Source organism: Triturus cristatus, chromosome 2_2 (assembly GCF_964204655.1).
Source record: "Triturus cristatus chromosome 2_2, aTriCri1.1, whole genome shotgun sequence".
NCBI lineage: Eukaryota > Metazoa > Chordata > Amphibia > Caudata > Salamandridae > Triturus > Triturus cristatus.
In genome coordinates, this window is record NC_140582.1 from 921234577 (window position 1) to 921247761 (window position 13185).

The following is a 13185-nucleotide window of genomic DNA, read 5'->3' on the forward strand; positions in this document are numbered from 1 at the left end:
AAATATCGGTATTTATGAATCGGTATTTACCGAATTGGTAATAATGCATCCCTTCCCATTGATTCCTATGGGCCTGGAGGCCCATAGGAATGAATGGGAAGCCAGTTACTATTACCGATTCGGTAAATACCGAATTGGTAATAGTGGAGGCATTATCATGGGTGGCAGGGTGTCACATTGACACCCTGTTGCACCCCTGATTCATGCATGTGTGCACATGTGGCGCACATACATGCCCTAAGGGCATGTATGTCTGCCACATGGCACTTCACAAATTGCACAACAATGCTTTTTTAAAGGTATTCGTCATTTACCATCAACTTGTAGTTGGTGGTAAATAACGAATCCAGACACCAATTATGCACTCACTTGAGTGCCCCCTACATAGCATTTCTGGATTCGGTATTTACCGAATCGGTATTTTACCGATTTCTTAAAATTCCGATTCGGTAAATACCGAATCCAGAAATCAGCCACCTACATCTCAAGTGCCTCAATATCGGTCGGTAACGGGATATTTGCCGAATTTCGGCCGTTACCAACCGGTATTTGGCTTCCTACATATGGCCCTAAGTCTCATAATGTGAAAAATGGATTCAAAATCTGATTTCATTTTCCAAATACATTATATGTTCCATAATGGTCGATACCACTAGATTAAAAAAGATAACTTGTGGTCAAAATGTGTCTTGCTGTGCGAGTTATGGAACTCCAGCAACTACTGTAGGATGCCAATGCAGAATAGTAAGCTACAAAAATATGTTTAGGACTGGATTAACCACCTTTCAAACAGTCTTCATAACATACACATGATTGCCTGTATGCTTGAGTTAGCTTTTTATGAATTTAGTATTCATAATTTGACATATCCCAGTGTCTGAAATGCGTTGTGACATGCAGTCATATCAGACATGACACAGAGTAGCTGGGGCTGTGCTAGGAGCAAAATGATTAATTAAGCACATGTTGCTCAGGCCTGTGGCCACAGCAGAGGTCAAAATATTGAAGATCCAAATGATCAAAGCTAGTGGTGGGCAGAACTCAAGGAGTTTCACTCTTTGGAATTCCCTGAGTTACATAAAAACTCAGCGACATTCCGTGGAGTTACGCCAGTGGGTGGAAATATGCATGTCACACCGCTGATGCTGCAATTTATTGCCAGTAGCGTGAGCGGCACTGAAAAATCTGTGTGAACGGCACCATGCAGTGCACAAGAGAGCACGGCCATTCAAGATGATTTTGGTGCTACTCGAGTAGAAAATCTACTCAAGTTGCAGCAAATCTACTCGAGAAGCAGCCCACTGGCCCCATGACCACTCACAGCCATCTGTGTTAGAAAATGGCACCAGGGGACGACAAATCTTGCTTGCATTTCTGGACGCTTGCAGGAAACAATTCTGCCATGCAGTGATTGTCGAACATTTGTCTGAACTCTGTGTTACAATAGTAATGCAGAGTTGCTAAATTATACCATTTCTGCTGGTGGAATGAAATATTCCGCTGACCTCTCATCAAAACTGGTGAAACACTCAAGGCACATTGAATGACTCACAACATGTCATATGTATTGATATTGGTTTCAACAGCTGGAGCACATAGTATAACTTGTTTCATACCCCAGATTCTCTGATTTCTACTCACTGTTAATAAAAGGTATTACTATTACCCAATTTGATTCTACTCAGTGTATCTACTTTTGAATGATGATAAGCTAATCTGACTTTGACAGGATTCCAACATGTAACGTGCAGTTCACACACAGGTAGCAACACTGAGCATTTAACTCCACCAACCCATCTTTCGGGAATATTCCTATTGAAACCTATGGCCCAGACCATTTTGGGAATGAAAATAGTATGATGTTCCCTTAAGAAGTGTTCTCAGTGACCTCAAAGACAGTGAAGATCTCTGTGAAATTATTGATGAGTCACTGATGACAGCTAGGAGCGAAATATACCATGATTACTTCTTGTTTTCCTACCACAAATATTAAAACCTGTCCCTGTTACCTTTTGTTGTCTTTACTTCCTTATTTGTATGCCCAATCTGCTCCTCTTACAAGGAGGTATCCTGGTAATAAAATGGTTAGGAAGGTTACAGAGTTGGACTGAAGTGGACAGAAAACGAAATGTACATTGTGAGAAAATATGATGAAATTGTCAAGTATCATGTACAATTAAAGTAGTCGCAAATGACAAATGAGTTAAGATTGATTTGTGCTCCGGACTTCCTAATGTATAAAATCATGAAGCATTACTTACACCTTTGTATATGTTCAGTTTCTGTCACGTTTTTTTCAATCCATGTCAGGTTACCGTCAATAAAGCAGGTGGCAGGACTTTCACATGTTTCATTGGCTGTAAGAGTCGTATTTTTTAAAACCTGTAACATACAAAAGACATATATATTATTGTGAGACATTTAGGATTGTGTGACCTAACAATATGAGAAACACATCCAGTGTACAACAAGCGTGTGGCTTTTGTCAGTACCTATGTGTAGTAAAAAGAAAAAAAGCATTGAAAGTTACTCAGTATAAGACCCTCTTAGCCATCACTTCCTATATGGCCTAAAGCATTACTAAACCTACTTAGGCGTTTGATAACATTTCCAAAATATTTCAAGCAAACAATTCAAAAGACAGAGTCAAGGAAATGAAAAATCATGTGATAGCTAACGATAATCCAAGCCACATTTTGGAGGGACCACCCTACACGCCCCATATGCAACCAAGCTCCATCGTTACAAAAAAATCTAATATATGCTCTAATTGGATCACAAAATGCTACTGCACATTTTCCCTCCTATTTGAGATGCTTTTAATGTTTTTGCACAGAATTTTATGTTTCTGTCCTTTAATGCATATGAGCAAGCATGTATGCGTTTGGCATTCATTTTTTTTATTCTGTTTCTTGGGATTATACATAATCGATACATCAGTAATTCATGAAATTTGACCAATTGAAGCAAGGAAAAAAACAATCTGATAATAATTTAAACACATACATGATTTGGAATTTCATATTTTTGAATTACTAAAAATAGATATATTGACTGCAACAAAAAATTATCAGCAAGTATTAACAGTTATAAACTAACACTTGATTTGTTTTCATATCTATTGAATGAATTAATTGTTTTAACAAATGTTTTTCCAGAACACACACTTTTATCAATTTCTGAATCCATAATTCAAATGTGGATCATTTGCTTTCCATAAATCTGTGATTATGGATCTGGTGACAACCTGGCAATAAACTACTACTTATTCATTCTAACAGAAGACATTCCTCGGTGTGTGGAGCTCTTTAATAGGACTGGAGTTGCAGCAGCTGTCAGATTTCCTCCTAAAAAAGTTCAATTGCATTAGAAAAAAAATCACTCCCAACAATCCTGAAGAAGGGGCTATGTCCTTATCATGTGGATGGATCCACGTTCCATGACCTACATTTCAAGGACTGGTTACAGGTATGTAAATTATTGAGGTGTAGTGAGCAAGTAATTGTATTGTTTTTTTAATATTAGCACCACACATTGTGCTTAAATTATGGTCGCAAATTTCTACCCATACATCAGAATTCATCTGAAGATCAATTTCATTCTTCCACACCTCAGATTTTCAGCTCATCTGGCCCCCATCATAAAATGCATGTACCTCAGTATTAGCATGGCTTTATCATCTGTGGTACCTAAACATTTTTAGAGCAATATTACTTTTGTGCTTTTTTGAAAAGTCAGTGAAGTGCCATTCTGTGATGCTATTGGGGGCCAAAGTGAATGGGGAGTTATTTGCTGCAGTGTTATCTTGGGTAAAAGGGGGTATTTTGTCACTTAATCCAACTTTGGCATTGTGGTTAACTGGTATGCAGTATGATGAGATGTTTTGGAATTTAGTTCTCCATTACTGATTCACTCTTTCCTGGTACTCAGTCTTATGATGACTGGAACATACCCTCCGAGCCCAACGCTGATAGACATGACCCAGATCGAGATACATCACTTTATTTGTTTCAGTTAAAGAAATAGTTCACATCTAAATAGCAGCCTAACTGTCAAATGCCAACAACAGCAATATTACCCTCCACCAGTTATTGTAAAGGTAATTCACCTTTAACTCCAATTATAAAAACATTATAAAAAGCCTACAGGTAAAGTGTTTTCATACAGTCACTGAACGAATAGACCTACACGATGATTTACCTACAGCCTTATTAAATTTACACAGCCTGGGTTTTTGGTTCAAATAGAAGGATGTTTATGTATATTTGTTTTTGTTTTATAGGCCATTTGAATGGCTGTAAGGAAGAACGCCGCAGGCCACCCCAGCAACTGGTCTATCCCAGTCATTTATTTCTTTGTACAGGAGCTTCTTTTGAATGTTTCCCTGTTAGGCACTGTTTGTGGACCCCCTGGCCCAAGAGACCTCCCCCTCAAGTTGCAGATCTGGTGCTTCTTAAGGACATTGCTGGTGTTCCCTTAACTGATTTTCAAACCATGTAGTCTAGGGGTAGATCCACCTGCACAATGGTTCATTTTCCAGCTAGTGGCAGTAGATTTTCGCATTTGGTGCACCTGTCATTTTTTATCTTGTGAAGCTGTGACTGGAACATAAAACTACCTACAGAAAAATAACTGGTGCAGCCCAATGCCTCTCCATCTACTATACGTGTCTTCCTCTGCCCCCGCCACAGCAAGCCTCTTCAGACTGCATCTATCTAGTGCCACAGAGTGACTTAGTGCACCCATAGTTAAATTTGGGAGGAAGGTGATGCCTGTCATGTACCGAAGCCCTTCTGTTGATGGAAACTCTGCTGCAGCTTCGTTGGTTGGAAATACAAACTTTAACAAGCATTTACAATGCAATAGGACTCGCATTTACAAAAGACCTATTGCATTGCAAACAGGAGTGTGGCCGGGCGAGAAGGCATGAACAACGGGGGGGGGGAGAATGTACAGACTGCGGGGGGCAGGGGTGGGGAAGTAGTGCTCACAATCTAAAAAAACATACTGTGCAACACTCGAAGTAAAGGGGCCAGTAACCATGGAAGGATACAAAGGACGACATGGCCAATGAAAAAGATAGGCAGAGACTGGGCGGAGCTTCCACCCCATACTGAATACTGCATGCCTCGCAAAGCGAGCAGTGCATACGCGCTGCCAATATAGGCTTGACCTAAAAATGAGATGGCACTGACTGCCAGTTGGATGCTGCCCAAATGCCAATGACTAGAAACACAAGCTGAAGCTCCACCCCAGCTTGGGTGATGGCCTGTCTCCAGGTCAATATGGATACTGTTGTCCTGGACATTTATGGAATAGCCTAATGCATGCTGGGTGTTGTAGCCTTGTTTTTACATCAATGGAACTACTGAGTAACACACCTGAAATTAATGATGTGTAGGTGAATAGTTCAGGACTGGAGATGGTGCCAGTAATGGCTTTGAGAGAGATGATAACCCTAACTCCAGCTATGGAAAGATCTACATTGAATGAGACCTGTGTGAACACTGCTGAGGTACGTCCTGAATACACAACTGTGTACTGTCACCATCTTCAAAATAAGAACTATGGGTATTATTAGCGTTTGACAGACAGGCTACTCCATCACAAACTTGGAGAATGCTCTACCTGCTTTATTACAAATGCATTGTAGCCTATGGCACCTTTAATATGGCATATGCATATCTATCACACTTTTAAGGCGTATCCTATCCACGAAAATTCTAAATGAGGCCCTAAACCTATAGCCTTGTTGCTGACCTTTCCTGTGTAGAGCCAGTCAGGTCTAACCCTGGCTCAAAAGTAGGCCCACTAATTCAATAGCTCTAAACACCTAACACTGCAACACTATTTCATTTAACATAACATATTTGTGAAGTTCACCTGACGGTATCTTGCTGCTGAAATAGCAAATGTTTATTGTTACCCAACTCCATGAGGTTCATTTTATCAACGTCAGAAGGATGAAAGGCTGAGTGGACCCACTGGGATTCAAACCAGTATCCAGGAATGCAAACACAGACCCTGTATTAGATGCATTAGATTATCCCACTGAGCCACCAGAACCAGTTAAATACAAGACTGCCATATCCGATTCTGATTGCCATTTTGTATTTCTCAAGTTTGCGAGTTTCAAGGAACTAAAGATAAATTATAGACCACAAAAAAAGATGAATCCTGTGGGTTCACTGTGTTGCTAATAGCATGGTGTCCGCAATCGTGCGATAATTGTGAACAGTCTGTTGACACTAACAATATATATTATGTGATTTGTTACTCAGCGTTCCAACTGTATTTGCATTTTTGTTACTGTGAGGCACTTGACAACTTTTGGGCATCCACTAACATTTTGTGATCACCAACAGTATATCTTGTGTGCAATGCAGATACCCTGTTATAGCAGTATACGTTTCAGTGTTTTATTTCTGTTTTTATTAATTCTGTGATTTGATTACCCAATCACTAGTTTTACTGCACTTATATTGATAAAAAATAGGTATTACTTAAGTTTTGTTCATGGCTGAAACCATAGTATAGCATTTTATCATAACTGAGATAAATATTGCAACCTTTTTATCACCACTTTTAAATTAGTCCTTGACTGCTTGACCAAGCTACCATTAGCGTCACATAGTCCGGCAGAGAGCACCATTCTACCGGAACAGTGTATCCAGGGTCCTGGTTAATTTGAAGTACTTCAATGTCACTTGTGATATTATTAGTTTGCCCCTGTGGCTCCATGGATAAGGCAAAAGACTGACATTGTGGACTTGTAGTGCAGATCTGAATTTGAATCTCAGGGACCACATTACTATAGCTCAATACAAATCTACTCTTCATACCCATTATAGCAAATATTTAGTTTTGATTGTGGAATATGTGAGTCTGTGCTTAGTGTAATGAATGATGAGTTATTGTAATACCAGTGTAGAGACATCTTATAATAACTGGGCTTAAGTATTTTCTGCTACAGCCCTTGTTAATGTACCAGGTTGTGCAGAGGGGAGAACCTTTTACTATGACAAAACTAGCACCGGGTACCTCTGCAGTACAAGAATAGAAACTATGTCACAAGAAGCCAAAGCTCTCTCAACTAAAACATGGAGAAACACAAATTGACTAAGGCGGAGATAAAAAGGGACTTTCAGATGGATATCTTAGGATGGATATGGATGAAAACGATAAAAATATTGCTTGTGCGCTTGAGGCTATGAACGTTGCTTCAATTCCTGTAGCTCCTGCAGCTGTGGCTGTCCCTGCAGATACTTTCCCTCAAAGTTCCTATATCCCTTAAGGGTTTGGTAGCAGGCTATGGTTGTCAGAAACTCATCTGACACACATATTGTCCCCTGAATATTGTTTCCGAAATTATCACCCCACTGGAGATAATAGTATAAAATTCATACCCAGTGGGACAATATTATTGCAAATGCTATTTCTGACAGAATAGTCAGGTCAAGCGATATTTCAGTCTATGATATTCTGACAGACAACACCCTAAAGATTTGGAACAAATGTACTCAGTGGGTAACGATGTGTTGGCATTTTTGATTTTGCATGTACTCACACATGAGGCTTAGGACATAGAGAGCAGCAGTTTCACTTAGCTAATTGTCTCACACTACAGCGGAAGTGATCATTGAATTAGAAGAGTCTCAAGGACAGAAATATGGTGGCAGGACAGAGGCATTGATAGAGCAGTAAGAATTGTGATATTGCTTCCATTTGTGCAGAAGGTGCATTGGCACTGGGGCACACTGAACCCTGATTATTGATGTATTTTATAACTTTACAGCAACCAGGAGGACTATTTCCTTCCTTGCGCTAGGGCCCATAACACACTGGCTGTGCTACTGAGTAAAGTAGACCCCCGCCGAATTCCAGGTACAGTTCAAGGAAACCACAAAGCGAACATGTGACACATAGGAGTCCTAACTCTATAGCATTACCAAGAACTTGAAAGTATAGATGAATGGAAAGTTGGTACCTTTAAAGAAGTTTCATTTGTCAAAATTAGACCAACTTTTAGATGCCTGTCCATCAGCTCTCCTACAGAACCTTACTGACACTTTGGGCTAGACTAAATGCAGGTGGCTTTGTTTGTGAGTCAGTACGTAATCAGCAGGTTAGACCAGAAAGTGCAAGCTAGTGGGCAGTCCCAAAAGTCAGATGACCGTTTGAAGCAATATAGCATGAAATCCTAGAGTAATCCACTGTGTGCCCAGAGATCCAAAGGCAGGAAGCTACCCCAGGAAGGTGGTTATAAGCCTAGGGTAGTTACGCATTCAGGGACTAAACCTGGGAAGGACAGGAAACAGGGTGGCTGGTGAATGTGGAAGCAAAACCCACATAAGTGATCACTTTAAGTGCCTTGGAAAAATATTAGGGTTATATATGGCGAACCTGGTGATTGATCTTAGTCAGGTACTCGAGGGCCTCTCATCTGACGTTGTCTTAGTATCCCTATACGTATGGAGAGAAGAATGCAACATTCTGACATAGATGCTCATGGAATTTCACCATTTCCTGTGCGATAAACACGACTGCAAAAGGGCGACTGCCTTGCCAGACTCCAGGGAAAATCACAAGATAGTTGTGAGATTTTGAATTAGCAACATTGCTCCTGCAACAAGACAGTGGTACAGACAATTATTCTGGTGCCTCACTCTTCATCTCAATGAGAATATTAAACTTAGACAAGTGGGTTTTAGAGATGATCTTTCTATGGGCTGTGTGCTAGGAAAGTACTTCAGAGATCTGGGGATGGTAGACCAGAAGCACAAGTTCAGGACAATTTTAGGAATCTTTTATGAAGCTTTTCAAATAAAGATCTGTTTGTAACTATTATTCAACTGACTCTTTACTCTTTTTGTAGTTGTTCCTTCAATAGTTTAGCTTACTATTCTATTTGAGCATTTATGACTATCCATGAAGGTCCAACAATGGAGAAGAAACGTTTATGTACCTGTAGTGCTGGCTGTGCATCGTAGGAATTTTTATTAAAGTCATAAATACCCACCTTCCTTCCTGGTTGCTCTACATTTATGGGAGTTGTATGCAGTAATAGAAATATATGTCCATTATCTACTCTGTGTTAAAAAAGAACTGGATCAGAAAGGCAACTGCCAAATCAATGCATTGTGGTAAGGGTTGCCTCGTACTTGGATGCTTCAAGGCGTCTTTCATTCATCTAATTTAAAGGTATATGCTCTAATGCTTATCATTGGCTTGTATGTGAACATCCACCAATCATGGTACAAGGACAACCTGAATATGAGGCTCACAAAATTTGTGATTCTCAAATGTTTCGAGGCCTGTTTCAATTTTTCATCCATTGGAAGCATTACCCTCCTCTGAAGTGCATTTGAGAAGATGCATCTTCAGTTTGTGCTCCTTTACTAGTTTGCCACTGATTCAAATGGCAGCCTGATAAACCCAGGGCTTCAAAAGGGGGGCATACTGTTTCATCCATACCAAGATCAGTTGAGAGCTAAATACCCAGAACTTAATAGAGACCACCTGGGTTCAGAGGCAGAAGATGAGTTGCTCGTGCTACCTATCAGAGATGCCATATACTGAAAGATGTATAAGGTTCCCAAAGCAAATCTAAAAGGTAGCAGAATTTGTTTCCTGTAATGTCAGTTTAGTTTTGAAGCAAATATAAAGGAGGATTAATTTGCTACTATGTTTTACCTGATTTCTGGTAGGCTGGTTCATTTTATGTCTGGATTTTACGTCTAGTAATGCTTCCTCCTTTTCGCCTTTTCACCATCCTGATACTAAGATGAATGTCATTTTTGCTGCTTTCTCAAGGACTTTTTTCATCTACAATCAAGAACTGCAAAGGAGGTATACTCCTATATGTGGGTTTTCCTCCTAACCGGGATCCTGTTGAAGAGACACTTGGCATCTTTCACAAATATTATTCTGAGCAGGATGCCAGAGTGACTTTTTCTCAGACAACCAAGGCCTTTTCAGTGTCCAGTCCTTGCCAATACATATACCATAGCAAACATAGATAAATGCTGAATAAAGTGTGAGAATTTGAAGCAGACCAAATTTGTGTTCCCCATTCCTGGCTCCTATTTAGCCTCCTCACACCATGATGAGGCAATATGTAAAGATCTTGTAATAGGGCTGTAATTGCAAACAATACACAATGTACTTCTATTGAGTTAATTCTGCCAAGTCAGGCCCTAAAAGAGGCTAAGCTGTAGTGTGTGTGACTAAATGTCAGTTCCCTGCGGCATGTTGTACTTGGTTCTCATAATCTTCTAATTTTCTGGTCACTTTCATTGCACTACCAGTGGAACAATCATAAACAAGCATTGGCATAGCCAATAGGTCTCGCTTTTGGGACCTTCTAAGTACTTAGTTATGCAGCACAATATCCTTGGTGCAACCACATCAACTGTTGCGTGGCTAAACGCTTATAAGGTCCCAAGGGCGAGACCTATTGGCTATGCCAAGGCTTGCTGTGGTTGTGTGTGTGGTTGTGTGTGGTTGTGTGTGGTTGTGTGTGTGTGTGTGGTTGTGTGCGTGTGGTTGTGTGTGTGTGTAGTTGTGTGTGTGGTTGTGTGTGTGTGCGGTTGTGTGTGGGTGTGGGTGTGGTTGTGTGTGTGGCTGTGTGTGTGGGCGTGGTTGGTTGTGGGTGCAGGTGCGGTTGTGGGGGTGTATATAGTTGTGTGTGGTTGTGTGTGTGTGGTTGTGTGTGTGGTTGTGGTTGTGTGTGGTTGTGTGTGTATGGTTATGTGTGTGTGTGGTGTGTGTGGTGGTGTGTTTTGTGTGTGTGTGTGGTGTGTGTGGTTGTGTGTGTGGTTGTGTGGTTGTGTGGGTGGTTGTGTGTGTGGCTGTGGTTGTGTGTGTGTGTGGTTGTGTGCATGTGTGTGGTTGTGTGTGTGTGGTTGTGTGTGTGGTTGTATGTGTGGTTGTGTGTGTGGTTGTGGTTGTGTGTGAGGTTGTGTGTGTGGTGTGTGTGTGTGTGGTTGTGTGTGTGTGGTTGTGTGGTTGTGTGTGGTTGTATGTGTGGTTGTGTGTGTGGTTGTGGTTGTGTGTGTGGTTGTGTGTGTGTTTCTGTGTGTGGTTGTGTGTGTGGTTGTGTGTGGTTGTGATTGTGTGTGTGTGTGTGGTTGAGTGTGTGGTTGTGTGTGGTTGTGTGTGTGGTTGTGTGTGGTTGTCTGCGGCTGTGTGTGTGGTTGTGTGTGTGTGGTTGTGTGTGTGGTTGTGTGTGTGTGTGTGGTTATTGTGTGTGTGTGGTTTTGTGTGTGGTTGTGGTTGTGAGTGTGGTTGTGGTTGTGTGTGTGGTTGTGTGTGTGTGTGGTTGTGTGTGTGTGTGGTTGTGTGTGTGCGGTTGTGTGTGGTTGTGTGTATGGTTGTGGGTGTGTGTGTGTGCAGTTGTGTGTGTGCTTGTGTGTGTGGTTGTGGTTGTGTGTGTGGTTGTGTGTGGGTGTGGTTGTGGGTGTGGTTGTGGGTGTGTGAGTGGATGTGTGGTTGGGTGTGGTTGGGTGTGATTGTGTGTGTGGTTGGGTGTGGTTGTGTGTGGTTGTGTGTGTGGTTGTGGTTGTGTGTGGTTGTGTGTGCGGTTGTGTGTGTGTGTGGTTTGTGTGTGGTTGTGTGTGTGTGTGGTTGTGTGTGTGGTTGTGCGTGTGTGGTTGTATGTGTGGTTGGTTGTGTGTGTGGTTGTGTGTGTGGTTGTGTGTGTGGTTGTGCGTGTGTGGTTGTGTGTGGTTGTGTGTGTGTGTGGTTGTGTGTGTGTGTGGTTGTGGTTGTGTGTGTGGTTGTGTGTGGTTGTTTGTGTGTGTGGTTGTGGGTGTGGTTGTGTGGGTGGTGTTGGGCGTGGTTGTGTGTGTGGTTGTGTGTGTGGTTGTGTGTGTGTGGTTGGGTGTGTGGTTGGGTGTGTGGTTGTGTGTGGTTGTGTGTATGGTTGTGTGTGTGTGGTTGTGTGTGTGTGTGGGTGTGGTTGTGTGTGTGGTTGTGTGTGTGTGGTTGTGGGTGTGGTTGTGTGTGTGGTTGTGTGTGTGTGGTTGTGTATGTGGCTGTGTGTGTTGTGTGTGTGGTTGTGGGTGTGGTTGTGTGTGTGGTTGTGTGTGTGTGGTTGTGTGTGTGGTTGTGGGTGTGTGTGTGGTTGTGTGTGTGGTTGTGTGTGTGCTTGTGGTTGTGTGTGTGGTTGTGTGTGTTGTTGTGGTTGTGTGTGTGTGGTTATGTGTGTGTGTGGTTGTGTGTGTGTGGTTGTGGGTGTGGTTGGGTGTGGTGTTGTGTGTGTGTGGTTGTGTGGTTGGTTGTGTGTGTGTGTGGTTATGTGTGTGTGTGTGTGTGTGTGGTCATGGTTGTGTGTGTGTGTGGTTGTGGGTGTGGTTGTGTGTGGTTGTGTGTTTGGCTGTGTGTGTGTGGTTGTGTGGTTGGGTGTGGTTGTGTGTGGTTGTGTGTGTGTGTGGTTGTGTGTGTGGTTGTGGTTGTGTGTGTGTGTGTGTGTGGTTGTGTGTGGTGTTGTGTGTGTGTGGTTGTGTGTAGGGTTGTGTGTGGGGTTGTGTGTGTGGTTGTCTGTGGGGTTGTGTGTGTGGTTGTGTGTGGTTGTGTGTGTGGTTGTGTGTGTGTGGTTGTGTGGTTGTTGTGTGTGTGTGGTTGTGGTTATGTGTGTGTGTGGTTGTGGGTGTGGTTGTGTGTATGTGTGTGTGGTTGTGTGTGTGGTTAGGTGTGGTTGTGTGTGGTTGTGGGTGTGGTTGAGTGGTTGTGCGTGTGGTTGTGCGTGTGGTTGTGTGTGTGGTTGTGTGTGTGTGATTGTGTGGTTTATGTGTGGTTGTTGTGTGTGTGCGATCGTGGGTGTGGTTGTGTGTGTGTGTGGTTGTGTGTGTGTATGTAGTTGTGTGTGTGGTTGTATGTGTGGTTGTGTGTGTGGTTGTGGTTGTGTGTGTGTGGTTGTGGTTGTGTGTGTGTGGTTGTGGTTGTGTGTGTGGTTGTGCGTGTGGTTGTGTGTGTGGATGTGGTTGTGTGTGAGGTTGTGTGTGTGGTGTGTGTGTGTGTGGTTGTGTGTGTGTGGTTGTGTGGTTGTGTGTGGTTGTATGTGTGGTTGTGTGTGTGGTTGTGGTTGTGTGTGTGGTTGTGTGTGTGGTTGTGTGTGTGGTTGTGTGTGGTTGTGATTGTGTGTGTGTGTGTGGTTGAGTGTGTGGTTGTGTGTGGTCGTGTGTG

The 13185-nt window shown here is 42.2% G+C and overlaps 1 protein-coding gene across 2 annotated transcripts in view; it reads right to left on the minus strand.

Annotated features, from left to right (window-relative positions):
* The window catches only part of SLC34A2 (solute carrier family 34 member 2), a 156668-nt gene that overhangs the window by 52839 nt on the left and 90644 nt on the right, over nucleotides 1-13185 (minus strand). For both annotated transcript variants that reach the window (XM_085642312.1, XM_085642311.1), the window contains one exon: nucleotides 2262-2382. In XM_085642312.1, coding sequence (XP_085498438.1) covers nucleotides 2262-2382 — 121 coding nt within the window. The remainder of the gene's footprint in view (nucleotides 1-2261; nucleotides 2383-13185) is intronic.